At 41.6% G+C, this 17,288-nt stretch overlaps 1 protein-coding gene across 1 annotated transcript in view; it reads left to right on the top strand.

Annotated features, from left to right (window-relative positions):
• SPATA16 (spermatogenesis associated 16) overlaps positions 1-17,288 on the top strand; it is an 87,165-nt gene that overhangs the window by 43,057 nt on the left and 26,820 nt on the right. The window contains exons 5-7 of the mRNA XM_068145680.1: positions 9,759-9,906; positions 13,134-13,280; positions 13,766-13,878. Of these exons, the coding sequence (XP_068001781.1) occupies positions 9,759-9,906; positions 13,134-13,280; positions 13,766-13,878 (408 nt within the window). The remainder of the gene's footprint in view (positions 1-9,758; positions 9,907-13,133; positions 13,281-13,765; positions 13,879-17,288) is intronic.

Below are 17,288 nucleotides of genomic sequence, written 5' to 3'. Positions count from 1 at the left end.
TTCCAGCAGTTTCTATTACGCATTCATCTCTGGAAGCATAAAGATCCTTTAGTACTTGTTATCTTCTCCCTGGATAGGTACCTATGGATCATGACCAAGGCAACTTTAAATATGCTTTTTGATTAGCTTTTTGATTAGCTTTCTTTGATTATCCCCTTTAAAGTAAATCATCTATTTCTGGATCTTCTGCACAGTGATATGTAATATCTAATGCCCTGTGTTGGTTTTGCATATTAATGCCTGCCTTCCATTTCCCTCGGAGATGAAGGTTTAATGCTGATGAGAGGTGAAAAAGTAATTTGGAATGGATAATATTATTCAGTAAGTTGGGCCTTTGTCTCTGTTCAAATATTTTATTCCATGGAATGAAAATATACATTCCACGTTAACATATCATCAAGTGGAGGAGCTTTTTTTCATAAGTCACTCCAATATGCACTGGGTGACTTCTGTATGGGCTGCTAGATTAAAAATAGGTGAGTTAAATAGAGTTCATCACAATAAATAATAATGTGGAAGTTATTAAATGTATCATGGTAGAAAGCTTCAGAGCAGTAGCAGCAAGACAGTGTTTAAACTTACTTATTGTTATAGTCGGGTAAGCTTCCTAGCTTTTATTGTCAGCAGTGTAATCTCTCAGCTGGTAATAGCAAAACAAACAATAGACTTGAGATACTTCATCCCCCAGAAAGAGCTCTTCTCCAAACTGCCCAGGTTTACTCACAGCTTTTAAACTATTTGCACTGGCTGGGAAAAAAAGTGCAATATAAGCTGGATGTTTCATTTCATGAGTAAAAATATATCACACCCATCCTACAATGTCAAAAACACCTAACATTGTCAAACCTGAGCCTTGCAAATGTCTTGAAAGTCACAGCATGATTTCACCAATACCTGGCATTGGTATCTTGGTATGAAGTGTCTTTATTAACTTTAGAAACATCTCAGGCTTAACTCATTAGCACACTACAAATTTAATTGCTTTTATTATTCCATCGTGAAAAGCACGTGGCTATTCTATACTAAAGGTTTGCCTCTAGCATCCATTTTGCAATTACATCCAAAGGCAATCCCATCTAGGCAAAGTCCTACAGTAAGTGCCATTCTGCAAGGAACTCATATGTTGCAGGAATGAACAGAACTCCAGGAAGCCATTTCAAAGCTTGTAGGTTCATATCTATGTGTCTCCATAACCATCTGTACTAAAAGCCTTAATTTCATAATGCAGCCTGTGTCTATTTGCTGCAGCCCAAATGGAGACCTTTAATTTGCATTGAAGTCAACTGGGCTTTTAGTTTTAGTTCCAGTACAACGCCAGTGTTTTGGCCAAGACTGCAGCCATCACAGAGCTACTCTCAGCACATTGAAAATGTTGGCTCTGTAACTGCTGCACACGGAGCTCACGAACTTATGTTTCTGAGAATATTTCTGTCAGCTAAACTCAGCATCACAGAGAAAACTTCCAGCAGCACATGCATTGGCTGACATGAGGTTTGGGTATTGAGACATTTGTTTTGCTTTCTCATTGCTGTTATGAACATCAGGTGCTTCCATTTCAAAGATGTGGGCTGTTGCAAGCACAGAGCAGTACACTCATCACACAATAAAGCAAATGATAACCCAGCCCTGCAAGGTGGCTGAACACCCACAGCGCAGTGATGAACACTGTCAACTCCTTTAGAGCTCAGCTTTATCTCACACCTTGCAGGGTGATGATCCAAGGCAAGAAAGTTAAAAGGAAAAAGCTCTTGGTAGCCAAAACCTCTTCTGCAGTCTCAGCCAGTGACAAGAGCTGTCCAGCAGTCCTGTGTGCTCATGCTTGACCCATGTCCTGCTATAGAGCGTGAGGTTTCCAAGCTGGCAACGGCAGGGATGTTTTGCAATCCTCCTAATGGAATGACTGATAGAAGCTGACAGGCAGTCTCTCTGGGCAGCCTGGCTATCATATCACTGAGAAAATGTATTTCTCATTAATTCTGGAGGCTATTTTAGCAGATCATGCTGTGCCACGCTTCACTGCAGGAAAGTCCCTTCTTTAATCAAATCCAGGGGAAAATCCCATTGAGGTCAGTACCTGTTGTGTGTACAAGCAGAAATGTCTAATATGTGCAGGCCTCTATTATTTTCTCAGAGGTCTGTGGAGCTTGTTACTGCTTTAAGAATGAATTTTGAATTTCCTCATGTCAGAAGAGAGATAACATTTCTCTTACCCCTCTTCATAAAAACCCATAGGCAATCCTCCTTCTTCTGTATTTATGGCCATTTTGAAGGACAACTTTCATTTACCTTGAAACACAGAGCTTTTAGTTTCCCAGTGGAAAATTGAGATGTAATGGTTTTCCTGCACATTAGAAGAACAAAAAGATTTGGGCTTGTAAGCAGGACCCTCAGTTCATTATTAAGGCATTGCAGCTTCTGACCAGTTCATGACTTTCCTGTGTTCTCATTGCATCATGGTTGAAGCAACTTGATAAGATTAAGTGATTTACATTTGGGGAAGGGCAGAATGGGCCTTTTCCTATAGATACCATTTTAGGGATTCAGACCAGGTTGGCTTTGGAATACACCAAGTATACATAACTGTCAGCTGCAAAACACGAGCTTTGTTCTGCTCTCAAGTACAGTAGTAAAAATATGAAGTAATTGAAAACTGGATTGAGAAAGCAAATAAAATAACGTAACAGAGAGCTTCTATCATGTTGATACTGATTTGGGAGCTTTTTATTGCTGCTGTTATTGCTGGTATTTCCATTCCAGAAACAATCCTACATGTAGAAACCCAAGAAATTTAACATTTTCCCTGTATTCTTTCTTCTTTAACATTACCTACCTCCACACATTTTCTGCCTACTTCTGTTTTTCTGGTAACAGATCATTTGGGGTAGAATAATTGTTGCTCGAATCGTATTTACATGCTCAGAGAAGTTATTAGTTTAAATGTCACGATTATTAAAACAGATTAATTGTGTGTAATTTCAGGAAAGATGGATTCCTTTATTACCAGCTGACTGTAATAGGGAACACATACCTTGCTGTAGTTGGTAGCTGTTGAAATCCCAGTATAAAGCAAAATACCAATCCAATTAGGGTTTTAACTGTTAACAGAGACCCATAAATCATGTTTCAAAGATGTTTAATAGGAACAACTTGTCCATCAAAGCTCCAGACCATTTAAAAAACCTACAGGGTAGCTCAAAGTAATCCACAAGTAGAATTTTCAATTCATCCTGCCTTTCACTGGATTGCAAAGCAGAGCTTTAAGATTTATAAAAGAAACCCGAGAAATCAACGTAGAAAACCAGCCATTTCTTTTGCTGTTCTCAAGCCCTTATTGTTCCCTCAAGTTACAAAGGTCCTCAAGAAGTTACATGTTCATTATCATCTTCCCTTTCTTTGTATACCTTCTTCTTTCTTCAGGGAGATGAAGCTACAGGCAGGATTTTGTGTTCTTCCCAGGATCATTACTGGTTACGTGGCTTTCCATCTGCACATTTGCTCTTGAAAAACTACAGAGGACATCACACAAAAAACTCTTTCAGACACATCTCTATATGCAGTCAACTTGTCTTCTACTAAATTAGCAGCCATTCAGCCACATAAAGTAGTTTGCTATTTCAATGACTCAGGCATGAATTTTTGCTGCCCCTTTGAACAGTGCTGTCCATTTTACAGGCTAACCACATTAGTCACCACCTCTGGCTGTCTGATTCATCTCTTCACATTTAAGTCAAGTTCCCAAAAGATGTTGAGCTCAGTGCTGGGAAGGGCCAACATACCCTTCAGTTACTGCATTTTAGAGTCCTTTTTTTATTTCCTCTTTATTCTCTTGTTTGGGCTAAAAGCCTAGAAATCCCCTGCAGCAAGCATCTCACCTTTGTCCCAGGAGTATTTCCTTGCCAGAGTCACTCCCCATCTCTCAAGCACTTGCCTGAATCACCAGATGGATGGAGCTTTCAGGTGTTGGCCTGTGGGTTCTGGCTATATTCATGTAAAGTGCTCAGCGATGCTCAACCTTTAGCTCTGCCTCTCACAGTTAAGATGTCTCTCTGAGCCCAGGCTGAGCACAGTTTATAATCCCCTTTCACACACACACACAAAAAAAAAAGCCCTGATGATTAAACTGTGACCCATTCCTGACATAGCGAGAGCCATGAGGAGCTGACCTGCTGAGCACTTGTAATGGCTAAAGGCTTTTCCCAGCACTGGAAGGGAAGTCCTGCTGCTCAGAGCAGTCACTGTGAATTGCCTTATTGGAATAAGAGTATCCCATAGAAGCAGAGCAGAGGGGCAGAATCACCTCCCTCAAGATGCTGGCCACACTTCTGATGCAGCACAGGATATGTTTGGCCACCTGGGCTGCCAGGGCTCATTGTCCAGCTTTTTGTACACCAGTTCTCCTAAGTCTTTGTCCACAGGACTGTTCTCAATCACATCATTCCATTCCATTCCATTCCAGCCTATACCAATATTGAGGATTTTCCTGACCCAGGTTCAGGACCTTGCACTTGACCTTGTTCTCATGGACCCACTTTTCAAGCTTGTCCAGGTCCCCCTGGATGGCATCTCATATCTCTGGTGTTTCACCAAGAAAAACTGGTTCAAAGCTGTGGGTTTGGCTAATAGCTTCATGGAGAGGATAAAGGGCTTGTTCACAGGAGTGGTTCTTCAATGTTTGCATCCACTACTCCCACTGCCCCATTGCAGACTTCTGTCTGCCTCTGCTCCCCCACCAAGGAAGCATGTCAGCACCATGGCTAGCTGGGTGGCTGAGAGCTTGCCAGCACAGCAGAACACAGCACTCACACTGACTATCCAAGGGAGCCCAATTCACTCTGGCCCTGCTCTGCTCACGTTATAGTGTCTCAGGGAGTCTCAAGGCCCCAGCTGGGGAAGGGGTAGGTGGCCCAGGCCAGGAGCCACTTCTGTAGAGATGCTTGGAGCCAGAGCTCCTGCCTCGTATAGATATGCATGGTAAATACTGATGGCAACAAATCATAGTCTGAGCAGTAACAGGGGCTCACTTTGTCAATGCTCTGCAACACCCTTGCAGAGCAAATACAGCCTCAGAGTCATTCCAGTACTGAAAGAGTACTGAAATCCTTCACATTTACCCATGTGATGAGATGAAAAGGCCAGACCCTCGGGTAGCAGCATGTGATACAGGAATTGAGGATGGCTGTGGCACTCTCTGTGCACATGAGTTTGTGAGACTGGAGAATGAGTTTCTGGGCAGAGAGCTCCCCTGGTCTAGAGCCGCATTTCCACATTTGTGTTCAGTCTTTGCTTTCCCACCTGTTGGCATCATGGACAGAGAGTTTCAAGAGCAGCCTCCAGCCTTCTCCATGCTTGATGTCTCATGGGAGATTTCGTTAATGAATACTGATCTCTTTGGAAGGATATAAGGCATGGATTTCTTTTCCTCCAAAATATAGAGATACTTATTAGAGTATCAAAAAGATCTTGAAGCTCAAGGTAACCCATCTGCATTACTTCTGCCTCTGCCTTTCAGAAGTCAGCAGAACCCACGGATCTATCACTGTGGCACTCTGCAAATCTGCTTTCAAAATATACTGCCTACAAAATAACTCAAAGAAACCTAAATACATTAATAACTTAAGAACCTAAGTAAGCTGATACTTGATGTGACCTACATAAATGGGGAGACACTACATGGCAGATAAGCAGAAAGTTCCCATCTATTGTGTAAAACATGATTTATTCATACCATAAACATATTGAGAGAAGGATATACACTGGCATTCTGTCTACTTATTTTTCCCATGGAAGAAAATAGAAATGAAAAACATGTAAGAAGATCATACTGGTGAGAAGATATTCATATCGCAACAGCAACAGGCTTAGACTGCCAGATACTTCTTTGTGGCTGGAAAGATAGAGAGAAAAGCCCATAGGTTGCACTGCAGTGCACCCATAATTCTAACTACCAGCCTAGGAGTGGAAGCAGTTCATAGAAGAGGCTAATGGCTTTACCCTGACTGATACCATTGCATTAATAAAAATCATCAATAAAAGCATCAGTTCCTGCTGTACTGTAAATGAGACAGTGGCTGAGCGTGCACTGCAGCTGCAAGATAAGGCACTAGAAAGATATCTAAATTTTTGGCTAATTCTAGATGTCAAGATAATTGGATTTTCCAAATTAAACCTTTCTGTAGTTAAGGAGGATTAAGGTTAGGGACTGTAGCAGGGAAAGCTGCTGTCACAGTTATGAAGGATTTTTTGCTACAGTGCCATTTTTCTTCTCTGTCTGCTCTAAGCAGGCAAAATGGCAAGAGCTTCATAAAAATATTGAAGTAGTTATATCATTTGCCATCAAAAGTTGGCAAGGGAAAGCTTTGTTTCTTGTGCATCTACCTATTCATTTTCTGAGCTCTCAACAGGATTTTAGTGGGTGTTGAAGGGACAGTGTAAGATGGTTTAGGCTAAAGTTGAAGTTTTGCTGAAAGTTCTGTGAAATGTAACATTACTAGAGAGATTGCAGAGCCAAGGTGCTCAGAGACGAGGTTGTGGTGCTGGGTCAAATACGTGTTGAAAACCGTGATCAAAACCAAGCTTGTGGTTTAGGAATGTGTTTTGGCTTTCTAATTGTGGCGCCAGCAGTGCGCATCCCTCAAACCTTGCGAGCACGTGTGTTTCATGAAGGAATTTATTGGGGTTGTAATAGAAGTGCTGACAATATCAATGCTCCTTGAGACACTTTGTCTCCAGATGGTTTCTCTGTAGACTTACTCTGATTCCCCATGCTTCCAAAAGAGGGATATAAGCCTCCTGACACAGCAGAGCATGAGTCAGTTCCAGAAGTACAAAAAGAAATCTTCCCTATCATCAGATTACTCTGCAGGCTCTTGTTGAGCAAGTTCTCACATCTTTGCTGAAGCAAGAGCTTTTGTCCACTGCTGAGGTAAACCAGTAAATTCAGTGGACTCATGTCATTCATAGTCCTTACATTATTGTACATAGCTAGAGGAGCTCTTTCTGGTAGTTTAAAGTCATCTCAACTTTTTCTAGCCCTGCTGGAATTGAAGGCTTGAGTGCAGCAGCATGTGATGAGACATCGCTGCAGAGCTCACGTGCAAAATATGAAACAAAATGAATGCTTTTTTCTTTATCATCTTAACCCGTTTAGCATCTATCTCCATACTCATGAAAGACCCAGGCATTCTTCAAGTGCAAGGCCAGAACAGCAACACTCCTTCTGATGTATCTCGGAGGATATTGCAGAAAGGACCTTTCAGATAGAAAGACAGCATAACACTTGCAAATGGGCTAAAAAAGGAAAAAGCAGTGGTCATGTCCTCTCTGCAAGAGCTCTCTTGCAAGTCCATTGGAGCCCTTGCAATCCTCTCCATTGTGTGACTGCATCTTGGATAGCATGACACATGCTCTGCAGGCACCTCTCTTTCCTGGACACGTTGCCATATATTCATCCACAGATGTGGACTTCAGTGCATAAAGACTTAAGCAGAAAAATTCTTAGAGATTTAAATCATATAAAGTTTTCTCCTCCAAAGTTTTTATGGGCTGAAGTTTTATATCCTTAAAGACTTTACCCCATAAAAATCCAAGAGAATAATAAAACAAATAGCATCTATGTTCCGGGTCAGTAGCTTGGGGGGGAAAAATGCTCTTGGGTAATAATAATAATACCTTCAGTAGCACTATTGACCAGAAACTACAGATCTATTATTTTCCCTGTTGGCTGACATTTTGCTGTTATTGCCCTCTGAGCTAGTCACTATTTGCATGCTGTGCAGAGTGATCATGGGTACATCATGGCAATGCAGAGATACTATAGGGGTGACTTTGAACTGTTCTTGAAGATGATAAAGCCAGAAAGTGAACTTTGCAGGTTGTCATGAGCTGGTGCAGCCACTCCTGTTTTGGTCTCACTGTCTCACTCCACTTGGAAAGCTAGACTGGTACCCTTGTGTTGCTACTACTCATCCTCTAAGGGCCCTGAACAACTAAATCATTAATGTCCATGGAAATATGAAATCCAAAAATCACTCTCCTATAAAGCAGTGCAGACTGGTAAGAATTCCCACAGGGAGGAACAAAAACACATCCATTCATGGGCCCCTGAGCTCCTGGCAGGACACACTTGCTATTTTCAGGTCTGATACCTCCAGATCTGTGGCACTAACCAGGGATAACATGGCTGTGCCCATGGAAAGCTGGAACTCCTTCTCACCGGTGGGAAATGTTATCACTGCCCCAGGTGGTCATGATACTACTGCATACATTTGAAGCTTGTTAATTTTTCAGGGCTAAATGCTGGTCACTCCAGACTGCTCCCATTCCAGTAAATGCAGGATAATGGGCTGAAGCGACAATCTGTTACATAAGCAAACCCCCAGTGACACCCTTGACATCCAGGCAGAGCATTCAGTGTGAGAGCACTCAGGGTGCATGCATGGCAGCCTATCCCAGTACCTGCTCAAAACAATTACAGTGTTTCGATGCTATTTCTGCACACCCCATACCAATAATCAGGATGGAAATAAACTGCTGTAAGACCCTGTCAGAGGACCTGTTGTCTAAAGCCATTAAAGAGAAGGACATAGATACATAACAAATTGGCACACTTAACCCTCCATTCCAGGTTGGTGGGAGCAGATGTCAGCTAAACAAGCAACCCACAGAGGCACAGTGTGTCTTGGATAATTTTGCATAAGTGGAGGATAGACTGGAGAACCAAAGTGAGGACTTGTCAATAAAACACCAAGCTAGTCCCATAATGATACCTTCTGTGAATCACTTCAGTGTGTAAGGCCATCTGGAAGGTTGATACACCCTGTTAAAAAATAGTATCTTTTCCTCCCATGCTTTTCTGACCATCTCTGGTAACTTTGTGTTGGCATTGCCACTATTAACCACGTCTACACATTTGCCAACATACAGCAATGAAGCCTTAGAGTTCCCCCAAAAGGACAGCCCTTGTCAAGGAGACAAGGCTTTATTAGCAACAGATGCAGCTAAAGCAGTGCAGAACGTAGTCTTACCCAGACCCCAACACAGGAGAAAATGAGCTCAACCTCACTTACTCTGACTGATAAGAGTACCTAGAAGACTGTTTCCAGGCTGGTAGCTCATCCTGGCAGTTCCAGCACCAGTTCATTGGGGTCCACTGAGTGTGAAATCCACCTCTCCACATAAAACCAGCGCAATGCATCATTTGAGTCATTTTTAAGGGATGACAAGGTTCATAAGCTTCATGTTGCCCTCTGCACAGGAGTGAATTTTACTCTTAATGCAAATAGGGTTTAAATGCAATATTTTAAGACTAATATTCCGTATAGGCATAGTGTCTGATTCATGCCAACCCAAGGGGTAATATGAATGCTTAGCATTGTTTAACAAGCTCCCAAGGACTGAATAAAACCCTCCTATGAAAGATGTGACCTTCAGAGAATGTGGAATCACTTTTTTCTTTTCATCTAAAAGATAATTTATCTAATACTTTGCTCCTCATTGAAGACATAGGCTTGCTGCACTAAAGACTGTTTACAAATGTGCTTTCTCCATTAAATGAATTTTCTGAGTATAGATAGGCAGTGTTTTCTGGAAGTAATTTAAATTCCCCTCTAATTAATATTCAAGACCAAAATATGTTATCTCTACATGACTGTGCAATTATTAAAGGGAAAATATCATCTGTGAAAGTAATTATTCTTTTCTTAAAAACACCCTGGCCAGTAAGTGACATGAAATGTATGATCCCTTTGCCTTTTTCTTAGGCTATGATTGAAGAAGCCATCACTGCTGAGACATCTTTTACAGTTATGTACACACCATTTGAGACAGAAGAAAAGGATCAAGACATAAACAAGATCCAGTGCACTTTTGCTAAAAGGAACCCTGACTACTTGCAGCACCAGTGTACAGGTAATAGGTTCACCTGTTCAGAAGCACTGGGGAGGTTTAGGCTGGATGTTAGGAAGAAGTTCCTCATAGAAAGGGTGATTGGCCATTGGAATGGGCTGCCCAGGGCAGTGGTGGAGTCACCATCTCTGGAGGTGTTTAGGAAGAGACTGGATGGGATGCTTGGTGCCATGGTTTAGTTGATTAGATGGTGTTGGATGATAGGTTGGACTCAATGATCTCAAAGGTCTTTTCCAACCTGGTTAATTCTATTCTATTCTGTATGCCATGTGTGTCTGTGGCTGAATTACAAAGAGTTTGAGAGAGTCTGGAGCTTGAAATCCAGGCATTTCTAAACTTCTGGAGGACGGGTAGTTAACTTCTGGGATTTGCTCTCTAAGCGTACATGATTTAGGTAATCAATTCAGTACTTAGGAGAAGTACAGACTTCACACTATAAAGATGATTTTTTATCCAGGGAGCCTCATGTTCCCATTGTTGGATTTCATTGTTGGAACTAATCTTTTGTTCAAAGGTAGATTTGCATTGTATTGTGGTGACAGTGAGATCCAAGTTGATGCCAATCTCTGTAGACTTCCATCAGTTACCAATGGTCATCCCTGCATCACAGCCTTACTTCACAAAAATATCCTCTTTTCTACAAACACAAGGGACTGACCACCAGCTTTGAGAGCATCTCAGCTGCAAGGATGGAAATAGATAGCCAGGTTCCCTTTAGCCCATTAAAGACAAATAGGATCCTAGGATCCAGAGCAAACAGGTGTTGCAGAGCCTGTTGTCATCTGGTAGCATGAACTCAAACAGCATCTCCTGGAGCAAACAGACACTGAAATTCTGGTGACTGCAGCCATGTTTCAAGAGAAATGGGAATGATATTTTGGCAAAAGAGAGGCAGGGGGATAAAAAGGCATTTCTTACTACCATTAACTTGGAATATAGTTGACCCTGGTAACACCTGGCTTTGAGTTGGTGATTGAGAAACATAAAGGGAAAAATGCATTTCTCAGGTCAAAGTCTGGAAAGCCTCTGTCTTCATCACATAAACTAGATGTGCAGCTCACCCTGCCAGCAGGGTGGTCTAAAGGGTTGAGGTGCCACCCACTTCTTGCCAAGAGTTACATACTCAGGTCAGAGATGGTGGCTTAGTTGTTACCCCTCTACTGAGCTCATTCTACAGATACATAAGACTTCCAAAAGTATACACATTGCATCCTTGGGAAGGAGAACAAAAACTGTTTGAAAAACACAAATAGGCATTAGAGAAGCAAGCATTATAAACAAATACTTAACACAAGTAAACTTGTTTGGTTCATTTTGCTTTAGGAAACTGTCATGACTTTCAAGTTGCAGATCACCCATGTATTTAGTTTCTGGCAGTAGCTTTGGGGTTGTTTGAAGAGGGAAAATGGGGACTTGTTTGACACAGAGATTGTAAAATCCCACTCTCCCATTTACTTGCTTAGGTGACTGTGGAGAATTTCCTGGGACAAAAGTATTGGCATTAAAAGGAGCATAAAATAAAGCTCCCCAAACCTGATTTTTAGAAAGATAAATCCATATTTCACATAAAACTCTGAATTTACAACAAGGGTGAGACTTTCAGGAGCACATAAGCAGCAAAAGGGGCATGGTGTGCACTGAAACCCAGTTTGTCTTCATAAATTACTGAATGACTCTGAAAGCATCACCAATCACTTTCTTACTCCTCCCAATAAGGGAAAGGAAGAAGGGGGAGAAGGAGTGAGAGATAAAACAACCCAGTCCTATATTACATTAGTCAATTATAAAACAGACTAAATAGAGCAGGTTGAGGGATCACTGAATTTTCTAGGAATTAAATGGGATAGAAACCCAAGAAAAAACACTAGGTGTATCAGGGGGTTGAGAGTACAGTGCTGTGAAGAGCCTTATGCAGTTGGGACTGCTTCCAGATGACCTCCTTTCTGTCCTGGAAACTCTCAGAGCAGATGTGGCTCTTTTTCTTAGACTTGATGCTGAGATAACTGTTGTCAGTGTTAGGTGAAGTCAACCGAAGCAGTAGGGGTTACTTATCTATTCAGATATGACCTTAAAATCACACTGCCCCTGAAAAAGCAATCCCACGTAAGAAGTTTAGCACATGGTTGGTGGGGTACCGCTGAACTTTCAACCTGCAGGTCTGTATCTCACGTAGGTGAAATTAAAAATGTAAGATAAGCCCCATTTTAGCAGTGGGTGTGAGACACCAGGCATCTCACAACCATGTGGTTTTAAATAACCTTCCTGTTCTGTAACAATCATCTGCCCAATTCTAGCCCAAGCTCTGCTAGAGTGTAAGGACTGAATCGATTTCAGAGTTTCCCTTATTGCCGAGGAAAAGGAGCAGATACACATTTAAATCCAAGTGTACAATGCAGTTTGTTGCAAAATTGAGAATCCATCAGAGGCAGAATATGCTGCAAGGGAAATATCAGGTCCACTCTCTTTGATTTATATAGGGGTAAGTCCGGAGAGCTCTGAGCAGGGTTCTCCATTTGTCACTGTGATCACACAGCCTGGCATCTTAAAAGCAGAGCACACTGAAAACAGAGCACTCCTTTGTGAAAAGTGACACTGACATTCAATCTAGGTTTATTTTTTTGTGTGGGAGGGAGGAAAGGACTGGTCTGGTTCCCTAAGCAAAGGTGAAGTAGACAATTGTTCTGAGCATCTGTCCTCACTGAGGTCAGGGCAGTCCGACTCAGCTGATACACAGGTTTTTTGGCAACAGCAGTCACAGATTCTGGACAAGGCACAGCACAGGCTGTCAGATGCCAGCTGAGTGGGTCAGAAAAGACACACAGGAAGCCTAGGGGGCTGTGGTGGTGATGGTAAAAGCACAAATCTGTAGGAATTCAAACTTCACAAATTCAGGGGACAATGAACCAGCAGTTAAAAGACCAGAATGTTGTATTACTGAAGTGGTTTTAATGCTTTGGATGATCAGCATTGAAAAATTCATAAACAGAAGAAACTCCTTTTTTCTTATGTATCTGTGAAATGTAAGGCATTAATCTAAAAGGTTGCAAAGTCTGCAATTTCAAAACCCAGTTGTAGCTGGTTGGGTTGCTTTAGGCATCTTTGTTGTGGCAAGCTTTCTGGATTACATCTCACTCCTCCTTAGAGTTCCTTTTTCCCTTCAAATTAAGTAACTTCTCTTACAACTGAAAAGAAATATAACAGTGGAAATTATTGTCATTTCCCTCTTCCAGATCCTGAGGCATTTCACATCTTGCCACAGTCAGCTAAGTGGCCATCTGAACCTCCTGGGCTGCACTTACTGACGCTGGGTTTCAAAAGCAAAGGCATTGGGAGACGCGTGGAAAAGTGGACACGTAGAAGACTGTCACTGCTTTCAGGTACTCCAACTTGCTTAAGAGCTGGCATAGCTCAGAGGTGTCCTCCATGATCCTTGCTAAATGAGGGGGCTAGGGGGGTCCTCGTGTCCCATTTCTCTGTGCCAGCAGCCTTGACTGTCCAGACAGCTCTCCCCATCATCCTCTCTCCCCCTCCAGTTTACCCATCAACTTGCTAGATCCATTATGGCAAACATATCTGAATGAACACAGTTTATGGGCTTGTGATTCTTGCCATCCTGAAGAAACTTTTTGAAAAGCTCTTTCAAGTGTAGGAAATAATAGCTGGCACTAATGCCTGACATTATGAGCTGCCCAGGGAGGTGGTGGAGTCACCATCCCTGGAAGTGTTTTTAAAAAGACTGGATGAGACACTTGATGCCATGGTTTAGCTGAGTAGATGGTGTTAGGTAATAGATTGGACTTGATGATCTCAAAGGTCTTTTCCAACCCAGTTAATGATGTGATTCTGTGATTTCATTTCCTAGACCAGAAAGCACTTTTCAATACTCTCAAGGGCAAAGAAGCAGAGAGATATTGGAAAATCATTGGGCAAAAGGTCATGTCAGCAATGGATTTTGTAAGAAGCACCAAGTTAATTGTGAATATAAACCTCAGTTTCTGGTGTGCAGTGTGTGTGGTGGCAGAAGCCAGTGCGTGTGTGAAGGATGTGTACTTTTGGTTGGGTAATTCATTCTGCATGTGCTCCTTCTCTGTCCAGAAGTGCTCAGTGAATTCATTAGGTAGAGTTCTAATGGATTTTAGATACTTTTTAAAGTAGCTCTAATTATTTAACCGTGTACCCAGTGTGTTTAAGATCACTTTGCAAGCAATTTTCTCAAATCTTTATGGCCTCTGATATTAAATCCCTACTTCACGTAACCACCAAAGCTACTCACTATATATAATACCTGAAGTACACTACACATACCACCAGAATCTCCTTCAAGAGTTAATAATTGCTGTTTGAAGCATTTCTAGTTATTTAGATTCTGATCCCTGTGTAGTGAAGTATGTGAAATAACCTTCAAATCTGTTACAACCATATTGAAGGTATATTAGTTAATTCTGCTCCATACTTTCTGCAATAATGTACACAGCTTTCTAGCACCGTGGCTTTTGATTAGCACAAAAGGTCAAAACTCAAATTTGCATGTAGACTAGACTGTTTTAATGCAATTCTTGAATTATTCTCCTGAAAATAAGTGGAAGAAGCCTCTCCTCCCCAGATTGTAAATGCTAATGTTAACATTTTTTCCCTAGCAATAACAGTTTTTTGGTTTTCTGTATGTTGAAGGAATCAGCCATTTCCTCGTCAGAGGTGTCTTAGCAAATCACAGGATTTATATTCTTAGGTTTTGATACCAGATAGGAGGTTGACAAAAACTGCTACTTAGCAACCCCTAGCAAGGGAGAAACATTAGCTAGATATTTGGGGAAGCTCTGTCTCCTTTCTTCTCAGAGAGCAGCTGCTGAAACAACAGTAAGTGCTTGAACTCACATCCTTAGTGGGAGGTAAAGGTGCTTGGAGTGTCACTAAAATGGACTCTCATGAAGCATCTGCATCAAAGTGAGGCAGGTGAAGCTGGCTGAGGGCAGACAACCCCAAGGGAACATGCAACTCCTTCTTTCCAGTTCTTTCCTTAAAACATGTGCTATTGGCTTTGGATGACCAAAAGCCCATTATTGATGTTCAGGCTAATAGCAGTGGCAGCTTTGGGAAGGTGAAGTATCTGGTATTGCTGTGTGCACTTTGAACATTTAAGAAGCTAGAAGTATGAACTGACAATGGGTTGGGTACAGAATAAAACCCTGGTCTTTCTAAAAGCTCCAGCAAAACTCATTTCTGGAAAAAACAAAACAAAAACGAACAACAAAAAAATTTGGACCTTACTCTCTTTGGATGTAACAGAGAGGATCAAGAAGAGAAAAAACTTTGATATCAGGTATCTTTTGGATTCCCCATAACTACCCTATTGTGTAAATGAATATAGAGGAATAGGACCACAGGCTTCAATCTGATACATAGTGTATCTGTCATCCCCAAAGAGAGAAGAGCAAACAAACTCACCATATAAGAGATGAGAGCAGAGTAGTGTGCTAGGACCACTCAAGCCAGTCCCCACAGTATTCCTACACAGTAATATTTGCTACCAGCTCTAGACCTCACCTCATACATTTAAATATTCTTGCTGAAACAGAAGAGAGCTCTCAAAGATACAGGGTGAAATCCCAGCACCCCTGAAGACAGCAGCAAACTCGACTCATGTTTCAGGCAAGGTTTACCCCAGTGCCACCTCCAGCAGCAGCAAGAATGGGTAAACAGGTCTTAACCACGGTCCTGTAGATGTAAAAGCAGTCACCAGAGGGTCAGTATGGGAGCTTTAATGAAGAGGAGGAAAGCCTCAAGACAGAAGACATTATCACTGGGTTAGATCAAACAGCTGCTAATTCCACATCCATTATGTGGGGAAACATTTTCACTTTCCCGACAGTTTTCATAGCATCGAATGATCCAGGCAAGACAGAACCTCTGACCCAAAGAGCAAATGACAAAGCCAATTATACCTGATAATACAGATAGGCACAGAGCCAGAACTGCACTGCTACTGGTGATTAAAAGCTCTTTATGGACCTAGCAGAGATTTGGCCACTTGTGCCTCCTTGAAAGTATTCCAAAATTTTCCTCAGGCTAGAAATATTCCACCATATTGCCCTCAGACACACACTGAATGAAAAACTTCTGCTAAGACAAACCTCAGACACAAACTCTAGCTTTACAGCTTGAAGGTGATAATAGACTCTGTTTGGGATTTAACAGAACAAACATTCCTTTCTGCCCTTTTCTTCATTTGCAGATGCAAACACACAATCAAAAGTGCTTCTCCTAATCAGATTTTTTTTTCCTTTACAAAACAACACAAAAAAAGCTCAGTGCTAAAGCAGAGTTTGTTAAGCCATAGCAACTCTTGGTAGTAGTCAATTCTGCCACCTCAGGTTTGCAGCTACACAGCCTAGTGTTAATAATATGATTTATACCACTGTGGGTAAGATGTGAAGCTAAAGATTAAAAAGGCAGATTAAAAAAGCATTTTCTGTTGCCCCCCACCCCTTGGTAAGATGTGAAGTGAAAGATTAAAAAAGCAGCTTAAAAAAGCATTTTCTATTGCCCCCCACCCCCTTCTTTGTGAAGAACAGCCAGTCCCATTTAAATCAAGGGGACACTTGTGTATTGTGACACAAGAAGCATTTGAGGGAGAATGTCACAGTCTGGTCCCTGCACAGTATCATCTGCTGCGGGTGGGGAAATGCCATAGACCTCATCTACCCAGAAATACTAACCAGAAATACAGATATGCATGACACAAAGATTATCTGCCTTATATATATACATAAATATTATACATATATATAATCTCAGGCAAACCTTTAGCTACTCATATTCCAGTGAAGCTTACCCACACTAATAAGTGATTATTCTATCAAGACATTTCACTGGGGTAATTTCTACTGCTTTGTACACACCAAGCTTGCTTTTCTCCTGCTGCAGTCCCATATCAAGGGCACCTGATGCTACATAACAGGAGAAAACAGTGGCCAGAAGACTATATTAGACTGCTCAGATTATAAAGGTGAACAAACCCCACCATATGATTCACAGCATGATGTGCACATTTACAGACCTCAATGGTTTGCTGTCTATTTTTTAAGTAGAGGGAAAGTGTTTACTGCACACAGATTTCAGCATACACGCTTTCTGAAGGATACCAAGGGCATTAAAGAAACATTATGATGGATTTTTTTCTGCTTGTTATTGCAATACATTACAGTGCTGCTTGCAAGGCATAACTTCATTCAGGTTTAGAGCTAAAAAATAGTCGTAAAGCCTCGACAACAGAAAAGCAGAACTACTGGGGGGCATTCCAGACATGCAAAGTGGTGCTCTTAAAGCTGAGAGTTAAACTTACCACACATATTGGATATGGCAGACTCTGCTTTGAATTCAGGCTG

This window comes from Melanerpes formicivorus, unplaced genomic scaffold (assembly GCF_026170545.1).
Source record: "Melanerpes formicivorus ecotype bairdi unplaced genomic scaffold, bMelFor1.0.p_v2 SCAF_12, whole genome shotgun sequence".
In the NCBI taxonomy this organism is placed as follows: domain Eukaryota; kingdom Metazoa; phylum Chordata; class Aves; order Piciformes; family Picidae; genus Melanerpes; species Melanerpes formicivorus.
The sequence above is the reverse complement of the archived record's forward strand: the minus strand, read 5'-3'. Positions and strand labels throughout refer to the sequence as shown.